At 57.4% G+C, this 15326-nt stretch overlaps 6 protein-coding genes across 6 annotated transcripts; 4 read left to right on the forward strand and 2 right to left on the reverse strand.

Moving 5' to 3' along the window:
- Window positions 1–601: 601 nt before the first annotated feature.
- Window positions 602–3562, forward strand: SCHCODRAFT_02638258 (uncharacterized protein). The gene is made up of 7 exons (XM_003027926.3): window positions 602–950; window positions 999–1172; window positions 1228–1365; window positions 1422–1797; window positions 1849–2049; window positions 2120–2359; window positions 2421–3562. The coding sequence occupies exons 2-7, from the start codon at window positions 1010–1012 to the stop codon at window positions 3202–3204; spliced, it is 1902 nt and encodes a 633-aa protein (XP_003027972.2). The 5' UTR covers window positions 602–950; window positions 999–1009; the 3' UTR covers window positions 3205–3562.
- A 1051-nt stretch (window positions 3563–4613) lies between these two features.
- brl3 (B pheromone receptor-like protein 1) lies at window positions 4614–6382 on the forward strand (the record flags this gene model as incomplete). Its single annotated transcript, XM_003027927.1, has 6 exons — window positions 4614–4887; window positions 4939–5051; window positions 5100–5166; window positions 5220–5357; window positions 5406–5856; window positions 5911–6382. Exons 1-6 carry the CDS (start codon window positions 4680–4682, stop codon window positions 6380–6382), a joined length of 1449 nt encoding a protein of 482 aa, XP_003027973.1. The 5' UTR covers window positions 4614–4679.
- Window positions 6383–7250: 868 nt separating this feature from the next.
- Window positions 7251–8549, forward strand: SCHCODRAFT_02514378 (uncharacterized protein; the record flags this gene model as incomplete). The annotated part of the gene is made up of 2 exons (XM_050343311.1): window positions 7251–7620; window positions 7672–8549. The coding sequence occupies 2 exons, from the start codon at window positions 7251–7253 to the stop codon at window positions 8547–8549; spliced, it is 1248 nt and encodes a 415-aa protein (XP_050198102.1).
- Window positions 8550–8665: 116 nt separating this feature from the next.
- On the forward strand, window positions 8666–9000 carry SCHCODRAFT_01238761 (uncharacterized protein). The gene has a single exon (XM_050341299.1). The coding sequence runs from the start codon at window positions 8781–8783 to the stop codon at window positions 8967–8969; it is 189 nt and encodes a 62-aa protein (XP_050198103.1). The 5' UTR covers window positions 8666–8780; the 3' UTR covers window positions 8970–9000.
- Window positions 9001–9031: 31 nt separating this feature from the next.
- SCHCODRAFT_02751974 (uncharacterized protein) lies at window positions 9032–11635 on the reverse strand (the record flags this gene model as incomplete). Its single annotated transcript, XM_003028208.3, has 5 exons — window positions 11590–11635; window positions 11447–11530; window positions 11173–11398; window positions 11087–11119; window positions 9032–11041 (listed from the first exon to the last, which is right to left on the reverse strand). Exons 3-5 carry the CDS (start codon window positions 11380–11382, stop codon window positions 9032–9034), a joined length of 2253 nt encoding a protein of 750 aa, XP_003028254.2. The 5' UTR covers window positions 11383–11398; window positions 11447–11530; window positions 11590–11635.
- Window positions 11636–12658: 1023 nt separating this feature from the next.
- Window positions 12659–15221, reverse strand: SCHCODRAFT_02704872 (kinase-like protein; the record flags this gene model as incomplete). The annotated part of the gene is made up of 10 exons (XM_050346993.1): window positions 12659–12831; window positions 12885–12925; window positions 12978–13048; window positions 13107–13253; window positions 13304–13729; window positions 13783–14089; window positions 14151–14237; window positions 14288–14353; window positions 14403–14644; window positions 14694–15221. The coding sequence occupies 10 exons, from the start codon at window positions 15219–15221 to the stop codon at window positions 12659–12661; spliced, it is 2088 nt and encodes a 695-aa protein (XP_050198104.1).
- Window positions 15222–15326: the final 105 nt, after the last annotated feature.

Genomic DNA, 15326 nt, shown 5'->3' on the forward strand with positions numbered 1-15326 from the left:
TCCTCCATGATTATTCTCCTATGTTTCAACTTTTTGAATATGAGCAGGATAGAGGTCCATGGTGCGTTGTGCGCCCAGGCCGCAACGCATTTTCCCCAGATTTTCGGTCATCCAAGCTCCTCTGTCTATTTCGACAAAGGAAGAAAACGATGTTGCATACACCGTGCTCAGATAGCGTATGACTTGAATGCTCTGGAACATTGGATATCGCAATCGTCATCGCACTGAAGAAGGCCTTTCCCACCGTTATCCATCGCGCCGTACAGACATGACGCCCAAGGAAGGTAGCCCCAGTTTCATCCCACGCTAAACATTAGCCATTTCCACGTAATATCTGCACCTCCGCGCCCGACATGAAGACCCTCACGGTCTTGGTTCCAAAAGAGGAAGCTCCTTTGTACTTTACCCCTTCGGTAAGCATGAACGTCTTTCAAGTTTCCAACCGGGGACGGTGACGCGCCGCCCGGTGCTTCGCGACCGCCTCGCGCTGACCTCTCGGATGCCTGGTCCGAGTGTGTTGTTTCTACCTTTGGTAACCCGCTTGTAGTCCTTTTCGCGTTTACGCCCCGCGCGCGGCGGATAAAGATGATTGACCTTCTTCCTCCCCTCCGCCCTTGTTCTTCTTACGTCCGCATACACACTTAAAGACCGCCTCAGTGCATCTTCTACCCTCCTTTGCGCCTTTCTTCGTTCTCTTCCGCCTCCCCTTTTCTACTCCCTAATCCTCCACCCGAATTTCCGCCCTCCCGCCATGCGCGCCGAATTCCCTGTATCCTCATTTCTCTCAGTCTCCATCATCCTTGTAGCCTTACCCTTCAAGCGCGTACGGCGCGATATCCCGTTCACCTGCCTTCTCCTGTGGCTGCTAGCATGGAACGTTATCCATGCCGTGAACGCCGTTATGTGGGCAGGTAATGCGGGCGTGCGCGCCTTAGCTTGGTGTGATCTCGGTGCGTGCTATTCTGATCAGGCTCTCACGAATACTGACATGCCATCAGTGACGAAGGTCATGCTCGCCGCGCTGATGGGCGTCGCGGGCTGCGCCCTCTGCATGCTGCGCGTGCTCGAATTCCTCGCCTCTGCACGTAATCCTGGACCCAATTCCCGACGCAACACTGTATCAATAGAAATTCTCTTCTGTATCGTCATTCCCGTCTTATATATGCTCCTGCGTACGTCTCGTCTCAACTTCGCCTTGGTGCGTCTCGTGCTGACGAACTCCGACAGACTTCATCGTTCAGGACCAACGATTCTCGATAGCTGCCGACATTGGCTGCGTCGCATCAATCCATCCATCATCTCCGTCTCTCATTCTCATGTGGCTGCCGCCCGCTATTGAGTGTGTGGCAGCCTTCGCCCTCTCCTGTGAGTACACGTGACTTCACTCGTATCAGCCCCTATGCTAACCTCCCACTCCTCAGGCATCGCTGTGCACCACGCCACCCGCCTTCCCTCGACACTCCTAGACGAGCACCTATCCACACGGACTCCTATTTCCTCCGGCCTACTCCTCCGGAACCTCTGCTTCGCCAGCACGGCATGCAGCCTCGTCGTCATCGCTGTCCTGTTCGGCGTGTTCTCGCCCACCGTCGTCCAATGGAGCTCGTGGGCCTCCGTTCACGCTCACATGAGCGAGGTCAGCATCATCCATGGCAGCGAGGCGCAGGCTGCCGAGGTGATGTGGTGGATCGCGTCTGTGGTAACGTTCTTGTGGTTGTTGTGTTTCGTTGCTTTCGGAAGTGAGCGGAGGGAGATCGTTCAGTCCGTTCGCGATCGTGTTCGGGGAGTCTTCTCAAGGTAAGGGACGCAGCCCTGATCCGTATCGTATGTGCTCATGCGTTTGTATAGGGGTCAACCACCTCCCGCTCGCCCCGAGTCTACGATCTCGTTCTTCCACGCCACGGAGCGGCCTTCGATAAAGTCGAAGTACTCTGACCTCAGCTGCTCGATGAAGGGCATCTTTGCGCGCGCACCGAAGCCGCCCAAACCTGCCCAGACGAAGGCGCCCAAGCCAGCTAGAGCAAAGTCAACCCAGACGCTCTCCATGATGTCAGTAGCATCTCTCCCCATCGCTTGCTGCCCTACCCGCGTTTTGCAAAACTTACTCACGTTCTCACAGCTGCGAAGACATCGTCGGCATCCCGTTCTCCGACCGCCAATCGCCTCGCTCGGCCTCCACGACCTTCGTAGACCCCCTCGTAGACCCCTCCCCTGTCCCGTCCTCGCGCTTCTCGGTGGCCACGAGTGTCATTGGTAGCGACAACGACGGGCCATCGGGATGGAAGAAGATCAAGGAGAGCCTGCGCTTGCCTGAGCAGCGCCCAAGGGCGCCGGCGATTGTGGTGCCGTTGTCTATTAGGTTCGTTTGCTGGCTTCGGAGTCGCTTCCTGTATGGTGAAGTACTGACACTGAGCCTTCAGGACCGACGCTGAGGCGCGCGATAGCACGCAACTTCGCTCCGGCTGGGACGACATGCTCGACGGCGGGCGCAAGTCACCTATGTGGAACCTCAAGAAGATCGTCATCCCGAGCAAGGGCGGCTTATCGAGCGACAGCAAGACTAAGAACGGCTCACCCACGAGATCATCCTCGAGCGATGATTCCGACGCGGCCTTCCGCGAGAACACGATGGAGTACATGCAGTCGCCCGTTGCGCGCTCGTTGGGTCTGACGTCGCCAACATACGGCTTGGCATCGCCCACCATCGTCTCTCCACCGCCTGCATACTCCTCGCCCCCGAGGCGCGGCGTTCTGGAACGTCCGCCATCGTGCACGCCGCCTCGGCCGCCTTCCGTCCCTCTCGTGCCCGCCCACCGTCTCTCTGCTCCCATCGACCACAGCGTCCCGGTCCTTGATCGAAAGGAGTTAGAACACCACGACCGCCAACAGTCGGACCTCACGCTCATCCTCCGCGATCCGCCAAAGTCGCAGAGCATCCCCGAAGACGCCAAATCGACAATCTCGTCCATCTGCCGCGCGCCGTGGCCGGAGCCGCCGTGCTCGCCGCCGCCAGTGCCCTCCAATGTGGCACCTCTGGTGTTGCCGGACGATAAGCCCATGATGCTGTCGTCGGTACCTACTAGGTCATGGTCGATGCCTACCGCGACCTTCTCAACGGCCGTCTCATCGACCGCGTCCCCGCCCTCACCTGTGCCCTCGCACCACTCGCGCGACTCGAGCGGTGTTTTTGGGCAGGCGTTCTGAGCGACGTCTTCCGGGCGAGGGGCTGAACATGGCGTCGGTGAGCGGTCAGGACCTTTCTCATCTTCTCCTACTTGTAGCTTTAGTTTCTCCTATGCGTATGATGGTCATGTTGACGCCTATGCGCATCATGCCAGTGTGGCTTGTTAATGCTCGCCCATGTACATATCGTTCCCCCATCAATCTCAAGCCTTCCTCTCCTTCCCTCGCAAGCTCGTGTAACCTAGCGTCGTCTAATGCATCGACTTGTCCGCCGTTCCTTGACTACATCGTGCTACTTGTAGAGTATCGGAAAGTATAACCCGCATCCTGAATGGTGGAGCTTTCCCACTTCGGGGAGGAGGACCGCAGACGAGCCTCCCATCTTGGTGTCGTCGATGTCGTCCCGCGAGCCGTATCCGGTCCTAATGCTGCGCTGACTTCGCTGCAGACGCCAATGCTCTCCACCCAGCACGAGGGGGCTCTGGAGCCCAGCCATCTACACGCGCAGATGCATTCGTGTTCTTTACGCACAGAAATACTCGACTTTCCTGCGGTCGGAACACGTGGGTTCCCGCTATCATGCGGTCCATTCAATCTCATCTCCACGAGGCCGAAGTTCCGCCTAGGTGCCGCCTCGTGCCTCTTTGCGGACAACGAGTCGCAAAAAGACAATAAAGAGGACAAAGGAGCTTCCGGTGAGTGATATAGTACCGCTGTCGTACAGTACTTAAGGACAGACGTACGATGTGTTTCTCTTTTCCGCCGTACTTCCTCGCTCGCCCGTAGCGCGCGCTGGCGCCCTCCCGCTCGCTCCTCCTCTCTGCTTATCTGGGGTCCTCGGCCAACACGGGAAGGCCCCCTTGCCCGGTGACCTGCGCGGTCCCACGTAACGAAAATCCGGCGAATATCGATTTCCGCTGGCGAGCCCGTCACCGACTGTTCTGAGTCCTCCTCATGTTCGGCATCCTCTGCCGCACACCCTGGCGAGCTTTCAGCAAGTTCACCTCGTTCTGCAGTGCTTTCACAAACCCGTCGTCAAGGGGAATGTTGGGGGCTTCAGCCTGCCTTTTCGGGCTACAACGCGGCAAACTCTCGATGCTCGTGGCGGGGCCCGCTATCATGAACGCTATCCTCCTTGCTCTCTAGTGCGTGCTCTAGCCCGGACTGCACTTCGTACCTCGGACAGGGCACCCTCATTTCGTGTGGCGAGCGCCCTCATCCCACGTTCCGCGTGGAACTTCCGGTCCAATGTCCCGTTTTGAAAGGGATTGCATCTTTTGGGAACTTACCCCATTCGTTATAAGCGTCCATGTTTGGAAGGAACCCCTTCATGTTGCCGGTGAAGATCAGCCACATGCTGGGGCGCGAGGCAGGCTTTAAAACGGGTCCCTGATTGCAGCGGAAATCTTCTGAGCTTCTCTCCCCCATCCCCCTTCACCGCCCCGACCCTCCCGACATCCGCTGCAGTCGTTGCAGGCTCCCTCGACTTCGCCAAGATGTCGTATCCCAACTGGGTCTTCTCCATGTTCATGGTCTTCGGGATCATCATGACTTTGCTGCCGCTGCCCTGGCATCTCGAGGCGTGGAACACAGGAACCTGTCTCTATATGCTCTGGGTCGCGGTCGCGTGTCTCTGCCAGCTGGTGAACTCCATAGTCTGGTCGGGGAACGCAATCGACTGGGCGCCCGTCTGGTGCGATATCTGTGCGTAGCGGAGTTCTTTCACGTAGTCCCGATCGCTAACACGGCCATTAGCTGCGAGAGTCATCATTGGAACTTCAGTCGCTATCCCCGCTGCCTCTCTCGTCATCAACCGCCGCCTCTACTACATTGCGACCGTGCGGACGGTCACCAAATCCAAGCCTGAGGTGCGCAGTCTCTGCTCCTCTCCCCTCCATTGCTAACGCCTCGTGTAGAGGAGGCGCGAGGTCATGATGGACCTATTGATCGGGATGGGACTCCCCGTGCTTGTTATGATTCTCCGTACGTGTCAAATGCGAAGGCCTTCCGTTCGAGCCTTGCTGACCGCGTTCCAGAATACATCCCTCAAGGGCACCGCTACGATATCTACGAAGATATTGGGTGCTACCCTGCGACATACAACACCTGGGTTGCAATTGTCTGCGTGACGGGCTGGCCGATAGCTATCGGCTGCGTCTCCGCGATCTACTGCAGTATGTCTCCTTACTCGCTCTATCAACCAGGGGCTGACGTTTGCACAGTGCTCAGCATCTACAACTTCAACAAGCGCCGCCGGCACTTCAACGAGTACCTCGCCGCGCACAGCAACCTCACCGCGAACCGCTACTTCCGCCTCATGTGCCTCGCCGCCATCGAGATCTGCCTCACCATCCCCATCGGCAGCTTCGGGCTCTACCTGAACACCCAGTTCAGCGAGATGCAGCCGTGGATCTCATGGGAGGACACGCACCTGAACTTCTCGCACGTTAACCAGATCCCGGCCGTGTTGTGGAAGGGCGTGCCCGTCACGTACCGCGCGCTCGAGCTCACGCGCTGGTTCATCTTCGTCTGTGCGTTCATCTTCTTCGTGTTCTTCGGCTTCGCACAGGAGGCGCGCAAGAACTACCGCCGTGCGTTGTTCAAACTGTGCAAGCGCACCGGCTATGTCCCGCGCTTCCTCGCGTGCGAGTCCGAGACCTGGAGTCCGTCTGCGTACGTCCGACTTCACCACTCGTTCTCGCCCACGTCCACTGACATGCCCTTCAGCTCACCGAAGTACTCCGGCACCGGCCCCTCGATGCCCGTGTACGCGAACAACCGCAAGCAGAGCTCGACGCGCGTCTCCACCCTCTTCTCCGACCTCTCCGCCGACGAGCTCTCCTCCTACCACAGCTCTCACGACGAGAAGCACGCCGCGGGCGGCCGCCTCTCGTACGGGCAGCTTTCGCTCGGCGACGTCGGCGGCATCCTCTCCGACGCGAAGGGCGACGAGGAGAAGTGCGACTCGCCCACCACAACCAGCGCAGGCTGCTCGACGAACGCGAGCTCGACGACGATAGCGCACGGCCCCGCGCGCCCGCCATCGCTCGCCGTGCCCGACCGCGCGAGGCTGCGGCCGCACGACATGCGCATTGAGATCTCGTCCATTCGCTCGTCGACGTACGACATCTCGCGCCCCGCGACACCCGAGTCGTACGCCACCGCCGCCGAGGCGCACCGTGGTGGCGACGCCGTATAAAGCGGCGACTCGACCTGCAGATCGGCGACTTCACCTGCAGAGCGGCGGCCTCACGCGCAGCCAGGCCCAGCGCAACCTATTGTATATTGAAAACTCTGACGCTTCTTACGCCCCTGCTCATTCCTCTTGGGCCCACGTCCGCCCGTTTCCTCCACCTTCATCTCTCCTTTGACGTTCCTCTCCTCTCCTCCTTGGTGTTGTCGAGACTCACGAATTGTAACTGTAGCATAGTTGTCATCGCTCGAGGGACCCGACCTGGATAGCCGTTTACTATCTCGGCTGCGTATTGTTATTCGCTATCTCATACCCACGGATCCGGTCGCTACTGTATGCGTAGACAAAACGAAACGATACGGAATATAATCTAGATTGTAACCCATGACCTTTTCCGAGCGAGATTGGGCATTTGGAGTACTTACACACTGCCGTGTCGACACACCCAGAGAAAGGCGAACTGCAATTGCAAAGCTGGGGAAAGTCAACATGTGATCACGTGGTTATTCGGCGTTCGCCGCCGTAGGCCACGCGGTTGGCGGCAGCCAGTCATGCGACGAATATGCTCATTGTCCCAAACCATCATGACCTCGCCGAAGTAGGCGGCCATACACCAACCAACCGCCGACGATAAAGGACAAAACTCGACAATCACATAAATTGACCTAACTTCGTTTCGGCGCAGGCATACGCAGTTGTTCATTCACGGTCACCAGGCTCGCATTGCCGACATACACTCATCGTACAAGGTAGTCAACTCATTGTATACCCACTATAATCCTCGGTTACTCTCTCTCGACTTGGCTGTGCGATCAGGATGCCTCCACCGACGCCGCACTCTGCCGAACCGGCGGAGGTGAAGATGCGACATCGCATGCACTCGTTACAAGCGGCAAACGCCCACTCGCCGAAGGCCTTACCAACTCGTGAAGCTACCCCTCCGTCTTCTTTCACTCCAGAATCGGACGCAGATACAACGGACGACGATGGTGCGGAGCTTTCTGCCTACGAGAACGCCAACGATGACGACCGTCCTCGCGGCTCATCTCGGCCCTCGTACGCTTACGAAACAAGGCCTCACGCTCCGGATACCTTGCCAGAGCAATCAACCTGGTATCAATTCGACACTGCGGTACTCGTCGCGCTCGCCTCGTGCCTTGGGAACTTCCTGACTGGTGGAGACCACCTCAAAAATATACTCCTTGCTGGCTTGCTAGTCTTCTACCTTCACCAAATTATTGAAGGTATATTCCATTCCGAATCTGTAAGGTTAAGGTTCTGACTTATTGCACTAGTTCCCTGGCGACTCTATCTTTCAGCCCGCCCTCGAGTTACTCATGCGCAGCACACACAAGATAACTCAGGGCATCGTCAATCGACCCACGCCGCCACTGCCCTTCGCCGTCGCGAGCTCATGCTTCTCGCCTTTGCCGTTCTGTCCCCCTTCCTCGGCGTCACCCTCCTCACGCGCGTCACCGCCGCAGCGACCGGCGACCCACACGCCCTCTCCTGGTTCTCGCGCACGCTCTTCGTCCTCGCCGCCGGCATCCGCCCCTGGCGCCACCTCAGCGAGCGGATCTCCTCCGACATCGACTCCCTTCACACCGCCGTGCACTACCCTCCCAAGGACCGCGGCGCGGACGTCGAGAAGGAGCTCGCAGAGCTGCGGCACGCGGTCTCGCGCATTGAGCATGCGCTGGTGCGGCTGAACGACCGGTCGCAAGAGGTCTCTGAGTACGTGGACGATGCGCTGGATATCGTGGAGCGGCGCGTAAGGAGGCAGGAGCGCCGGCTAGAGAAGAGGGAGAAGGCGGCGGCTGCGGCTAGGGCGGAAACGGTGTTCGTGGAGGCGCCGAAGCGCGCCTCGCCGTCGTTGGCGTCGTACTTGCTGCCGTGGTGGATGATGCAGTATGGAAGCGGCGATGCTCAGGGCAGCGCGAGCGGTGGAGTGGGTAGCGCGAGCGGCGGAGTGGGTAACGCTAGCCAGACCTCGGCTTTGGCGAGAGGGAAGAAACCCGCCAACCGCGCAGTGACGCTGGAGACCATTCCGGAGGAGGGCGTGCTCGCGCCCTCCCCGGCGCGTCGGCCTGTGCCTCCAACAACGGGGAGCACCCTGTCGCAACTCTTGACGCTTCCCCTTCGCGTCGGGCTGAGGCTGCTGGGTCTTGGGTGAGCACGCACGTCACCCTCTTCATGTCCCTCGTTCCCGCTTTCGCTGGTGTCCGCATTGTGTCATTGTCCCGACTTGCATCGATCATCTTCGTCCTCTGACTCGTGTATACCGGATATACCGCTCATTATTCAACGTTTATCGTATCGTTTGTTATCTTCTCTGACTTCTGTATCGTTGTACTGCATTCCTGTATCGCTGTTCTCGTCAATTCTTGGACTCTGTCGTACGTCTATGTTACCGCTTGACCTCACTCTTCGCTCCTTAATCCTACAACTCTCCGGATCTCTGGTTCTAATGGTGAATATGTATGCGTGTTCTGTCGTCTTACTCGCATTCGTGAGGGGATTGCATTCTGTTCTCGTATCAAACGCTCAGACTTCACTGAGGGGAGAAATGATTGGCGCATATTCGCGCCTCTAGTCCGACAATAGCGAAGTAGACAACTAATCGATACTATCGAATCTAGATTACTGCGCTGTACCCTATATATCCGAAGTTCGAAAGGCCAAGTCCGTCAAAGCCCTGTGGACTGACGCTCGTTCAGCGGTCATCTCCAGAATCCTCTTCTCTGCATCCTCGTAGTTAGCCTGCAGCCCGTCCGCATGGTGCTTTAGGGCTTCGTACCGATCAGCATGCTCATCCCTCTCCCGGCAGACAATGGTCAGGCGCCTCGAGAGCTCGTCTCGCTCCTGGCGGACAGCCTCAATAGCCCTCGTCATCTCGGCTTCGGCTTTGATGGAGTGCTCAAGGTCGAGAAGGCGTTTCTCCTGCGATTCGTAGTGCGCCTCTGTCTCCTTCAGTTCGCGAGCGAGACCCTCTTTCTGCGTTTCTGCCGCGGCGAGAGCCTTCGCAAGGTCGGAGTTGCGCTGCTGAAGGTCGCCGATCTCTTTATCCAAGCTGTCCTCCATCGTGTTGTATCGCCGTTCGAGCTTCGCTCGGGCTCTTTCCAGCTCAGAGTTCTGCTTCTCCAGAAAGCTGTTGCGCTGCTCGAGTTCGGTCAGGTGCTGCCACAGTGACTCGGGTGCAAGAGAGCCAGATTGCGAAGCCCTGTCGATGCCCGTCTGAGTAGGCTGCATGTGCAGGCCAGTTGACATGTCGAAGTCGGACGAAGATGCGGCGGCGCTGGGCTGGCCATGCCGAACGACGGGTGTGTTCAGAGACATCTCTGCCATAGCATGAGGTCCATCTGTCCTTGCCTCCACGTCACCACTCCCACCGGCATCGCGTCCACCGCCGTTGCCATAAGAGCCCTCGTTGGATGCCGTCAGGACTCCCCGACTGAGCTTCGCGCTGATCTCGTCCCAGAGGGGCTTGTATGGCGATTTCGAGCTGACGATACTTCGCAATCGCGGGAAGAGAGCCCCTAAAAGAAGCCCTACGCCATCTACGCTCTCGCGAGCTATTGGGGAATCATAAACCGCAAGTTCCTCCACCCTCGAAGGAGAAGGTAACAAGCTGTCCGGTATCTGTGGCAAAGCGCTGCGTGCGTCGAATACGAGTCCTAGTCTCACCAAGTCGTCACACATCTCTACGAAGGGGAAGAGAGCAGCGAGGGTCAACAGGCGGGCGTTGTGCGTTCGCTCCATGTTGCATAGGGCAAGACTTTGGATGCGACGCCACCAGGTGGGCAACTGTGCGCAGTCCGTGTCCGCAAGTGCCAAGTCATGCCATGATCGTAGGGCAAGATGGCGTAAATTAGAAAGCGAGGCAAGAGGATGCAGAGGTATCAACCCAGTAGCAGATTCTATGGGTCGTCGTGGGAGGAATCCGAACAACTGGACTGCTTTGGGATCACAAAACCGGTTGATGCTGTCGGCGATAGACCGGTAGCCTCCGGGGGGATTTAAGCTCGTCTTGGCGTCGTATACAAAGATGGCCTCCATCGGGTGGCATTCTGGTAGTGACTCGATGATAGACTGCGTCAATGAAGCCGAGGAGGCACCACGGATTCCCAGACATCGTAGCGCAGGGAAGCTAGCTCCTATGGTCAGAGGAGGTCCGACTTCGATTTGGTCATCGCGGATGTCGAGGTCGATTGTGTGTAGTATAGGGCAGGAGCACGCCAGCGACCCTATTAACTCCGATGAGTATCGAACGGCAAGGTCAATTCGCGTCAAAGATGTGAGTCTCCAGGGAGAAACGCGCTGGAGCTCGATGTTGCCGTCAACAAACAGATTTCGGAGACTGGGAAATGATGAGGCGAGGTCCCAAGAAGATTCGCTGACCCCTCCGACATCGAGAGCATGCAGAGTTGATGGTAGCAGCTGCCGTAGAAGCACAACATGATCATTGCCAAAGTCCTTACATCTGTCAACGACCAGCCTTGCAAGGGATGGAAAGACAGTGTGCCCAAACCAGAAAACGAGAGGGATTCCAGATCTGTCCTGCAAGTCGTTCTCCGTCACCCTTAGACGCTTCACCAAAGCGGCGAGTCGACGACCGCGCCGCTTGGCTGCGCGTTCTGGTCGAAGAAGAGCAGAAACTGGGGCGCGCTGTGGAGTATTAGCCTGGTTACATCTACCGCATGATCAACATACGGAAAAGGGGTTTTTCCCGGCGGTATTATAGGCCTGCTCGTACCGTGAGTATATGAGCCGACATGAATCAGCACACTCGTACATACCTCCACCACATAGCTCGTCGGTATCAACCTCATTAGTGGCATAAGCGATGGAAGGTCGACCCATATAAGGGGACTTGCGGCCCCTTCCCAGCTCTTGTTGACTGTGGACGCTCTGCAAAGGTCGCCCAAGGACAGACAGACGCAGACAAGACGACGGATCTCGGCATTTCCAAGCGCACGCCTACATGCTGGACCGGAGGCAGGCGCCATGCGTTGAGAAACACCACTGGGGATTTTTCAGACGACTGATAACAAAATCAGGATGGACACTCACCAGAATGGAATGCTCAAATGCGCGGTCGCGTCGTCAGCCCCCCAAAAGGCCCTAGAAATCGACAAGCAAGGACGCGCTATGATGCTGGGGCGTCGTGAGGTCGTCAGTCAAGAAGGAAATAATGGTGAGGAACGTCGTCGCACAGTAAATTTGACAAGCAGCTTCGCAAGTTTGTGATGGAAGTTGTTGACAAGGGCAAGGTCGGCCTCGTGTCGCGGCCACGCCACAGGGCCTGTTGCACGAGTTCGAACCTCGGAACCGTATATGCTGGCCTCAGAGTCTTGGAGCTCTACTTTGTCAGAAACATATCTGCGCGAGATAGGGACGGATACCATGCAGAAGACTTGCTATTCGCTAACATGGCGTAATACCATCTCAGACACTCTAGCTTTCACTCCGCCATATTCCGAGTTCCGAGGCGAACCTGAACCCAAGGATCAAGCAAGCTATAGATACAGTACATTTGGACTTTGGTACGCTCGTTTGTCAAAGGGGGACAGTGAGAAAATGTAGATGAAGCAAAGGTTTCGAGGCGACCCACTCCTCGTGGCACCACGACAAGGCAGGATAATCTACAGGGTAAAGGTAATCTACAAGGATATATGAGTATGGCTACACAGAAGGGCTGGGGATACGAGATGATGCTAGTGATATATGATGATGAAGATCCGGACGTTGCAGAGCAAGTGGATAAAGGGGACGACGAAAGGTTGCGAGCCCGCGCGCGCAACGGACGCAGCATGGCGAGCGGCGCGATGTCCTGCGAAAACCACATCGTGTTAGGCGAGGTGTCCTCGGAGTCGTCAGAATGATCAATGGACTGTGCTGTCGGTGCAAAGGTTCGCGGACAATGTCAAGAGCGGGTCGAAGGGTCGTCATGCGCGAGTCGGTAGGAGCAGGCATCGGGTCTGCTACGGATGGCGAGGATGGAAGTTGGCATGTGCTGCATGTGCCTTCATGGTCGTAACCAGCATGCGGGTTGAGCCGCTGCAGCACTGCGAATCTCATTCTCTGCCATCCAGCGCGCAGTCGTGCCGCCCCCTCGAGTGCGCGCTTCGAGGGGCTGATGCCATTGGAGTGTGTTCGTTTGTCGAGGTTGTCCGTATCGCGTTGCCCGTCCGCATAGAGGTCCGCTTCGAGCGTGACAACTCTGCCCAAAATGCGATGAGCTTTGTCGACGAGACACGAAAACAGATTCTGCTCACCTTGCTTTCACATCCCCTCTGGAAGTACGAAGTTGTATCTCTTGAAGTACCGAGACTCATCAGGCGGAGTGCGACCTTCCCTCTTCGCCTCGTTCACCAAAGCCTCATAGGTATGGCAATCAGCGGTGTTGTCGGACCATGGATCTTGCATGTCGGGCATGTCAAGAGCGTCAGGCGGAGCTATCAGACGTCATTTCAGTACGAGAATGCGGTCCAGCCAATGGTCAACTCACGAGTGGTTCGTCTGCTGGCGAGGTCGTCCCAGCTGTACTTACTGCTCGAGGGTTAGATGTCATGAGTACGGGATGACCGGAATGGTCACTCACGTTTCGCGGATGTATGCGTGGTGCTTGACGGCGAAGTCATCGAGGCGCAGCTGAGGATTTAGCTGCATGAGCTGAGGGGTATCAAGTCAGCCAGATGGAACACCGAAAGACGAGGAATAGGGCGCGCACCCCAACTAGGAAGTCCTCGGCGGTCTTCGTCATGCCATCCGGAATACCGGGATATTCGCCGATAATGGTCAACCAATTGGCTATATCCGAGCCCCTGCGCGTATCGCCCGCCTGTTGGCGCTTGTTGACAAGGTCCTCGTATGGACGCTGAGGCAGCATGAGCGTCACCATATCGCCATGCATTGACGACGACCTACCTTTCCCGCGTGCACAGTGAACATCACCGCGCCCACGCCCCACCAGTCGACTGCGAAGCCATGGTCCCAGCCCAGCAGGATCTCCGGCGCAGTGTAATAAGGCGTCCCCACCATATGGCCGTCATTGAAGGCATGTTCTATAGCGTTGCCATCCCGCACCCACGATGGCGAGATGAACTCAGTACCGTGATTGATGCGAGGCATCCGTTCAGCGGCGAGGCCGAAGTCGCATAGCACGATATGGCCGTCGCGGTCGATGAGGATGTTCTCGGGCTTGATGTCGCGGTGGGCTATGCCGATGGCGTGCAGCCCGACGACCGCTGTGCAGAGTTCGGCCATATAAAACCGTAGGAGCTCGCTCGGGAAGCTCATGTCACGTCCGTGATAATGGCTCATGCGTGTGTGGAGGTCACAAAGGTGGTGTTCCTAGCCAAACATCGTTAGAGGCACGACGCCATCCGAGCAGTATGAGTACTGACCAGAACCATGTACAGGTCGGACTCGTCATGGAAGCTCGCGAAGAGCTTGATGATGAGCGCATGCTTGGTCTCGTCCTCTGCATTCTCCAGAGTCAGGCGCTCAAGGATCCACCGCTCCTCGAGGGCAGGTCTCCGAACCGATAACTTGGAGCAAAGAACCTTGTTGGTCTTCTTGATGACAACTGTTCTACCATCGGCGTGCAAACAGCGCGCGACCTGGAGAACGCTGCCGGCGCCGTGGGCGAGGGTACGCTCGATCTTGAAGTCGTCGATGGTGTACGGATGTTTGGGAGCGATGGTGTGGATACTGTAAGGCACAAGCCATCAACTTCCGTGCGGCGCAATGATAGAAGAAGATGTGTATTTACGTAGGAAAATGACGGATAGAGGCTTGACCGGGGGAAGGGTTCACTGATACGGAAGAGGCGTCGCTCTCTTCACTGGTGCTGGAGGACCTACGTTGGATCCGTCAGCCTGAGTTGCCATGCAATGGCATGGTACTTACGATGTTGTGGCTGAAGAAGAGGCTCCAGTAGGGGAGGGATCGGTGTTGGCGTTGCTGTTGTTGAATCTGGCGTCGGTGGTCAGGTGGGGTGCTGAACATCAGAACCGGTACGTACTGGTCATTCGGAACGGCGTCCGGCTCAATGATGGTGTCCAGTCCGACTCCATACTCCTCAAGGGATGTGGGAGCGTCGGAAGAATTATTCACGTGCGGCGGGATCGCAATGGGCTTCTGGAGGGGGCGGCGACGGAGAGCTTGCTGAGCAATCCTGGCAGACTCTGCGGCCGCATAGTCGGACTGGGAATACCAGACCGCTAAGCAGAGCGCGCTCAGGATAGCGACGACGACGGCGCCGACCTACGAGATGGTCAGCATAGCCGCAAGGAGAATGGTTGAGGCGACGCACAACGGTGAGGATGGCCTTGAGGCTGGGTATGAAGTATGGGGATTGGCGATGGTGTTCTTGGCTGTAAGTGCGCGCGGATTGGAAGATGTTGGCGTCGTCGACGGCGTCGACGTTTGTTCGCGATGATGGCGGTGTCGAGTGTCCTTCCTTCCCCCAATGGATGTACTTACCACCCATCGTGACGATGGGGGTCCAGCCATCTCTGATAAACGCTGCTTCCATTTCGCGGCGCTCATCCGCCGAGTCATCAAAAGCGGCGGACGGCTCCGGTGCACGGACGTCAGGTACGTTTTCCGCCACAAAGGCGGGTTCGACGGGGGAGAAGACCGTGTCGTTGTTTGCGGTGGCGGATGAGAGTGTGGGAGAATAGAACGAGTTGACGAGGGACGCGGTGTAGCTGACGGCGAGGTAGGTGGACGAGATGTAGACGAGGGCCTGGGCGACGGTGTCGGCGGGCGCTAATCCAGAGAAGTACGCAACAGACACCATAAAGGCGCTGGCGTGGATGAGGACCTCAACGAGGACCATGGTGCAATGGGCAAGGCTTTGTGGCGAGCTCTGCTATCGAGTGCAATGAGAGGGGAAGATGGGGGTTTAGGTGAAAGAGCAGTGGCAAAGGGCAGCGCCTTTTTG

This window comes from Schizophyllum commune, assembly GCF_000143185.2.
Source record: "Schizophyllum commune H4-8 unplaced genomic scaffold SCHCOscaffold_11, whole genome shotgun sequence".
NCBI classification, from domain to species: Eukaryota; Fungi; Basidiomycota; class Agaricomycetes; order Agaricales; family Schizophyllaceae; genus Schizophyllum; species Schizophyllum commune.

Bases quoted from the DNA above. Each gene is read 5' to 3' on its own strand.
- SCHCODRAFT_01238761 (XM_050341299.1), top strand. From the start codon at position 8,781: ATGTTACCGCTTGACCTCACTCTTCGCTCCTTAATCCTACAACTCTCC.
- SCHCODRAFT_02638258 (XM_003027926.3), top strand. From the start codon at position 1,010: ATGCTCGCCGCGCTGATGGGCGTCGCGGGCTGCGCCCTCTGCATGCTG. The intron at 1,798-1,848 runs GTAAGGGACGCA...GCGTTTGTATAG, and splicing joins GTTCGGGGAGTCTTCTCAAG to GGGTCAACCACCTCCCGCTC. The intron at 2,360-2,420 runs GTTCGTTTGCTG...CTGAGCCTTCAG, and splicing joins GTGGTGCCGTTGTCTATTAG to GACCGACGCTGAGGCGCGCG.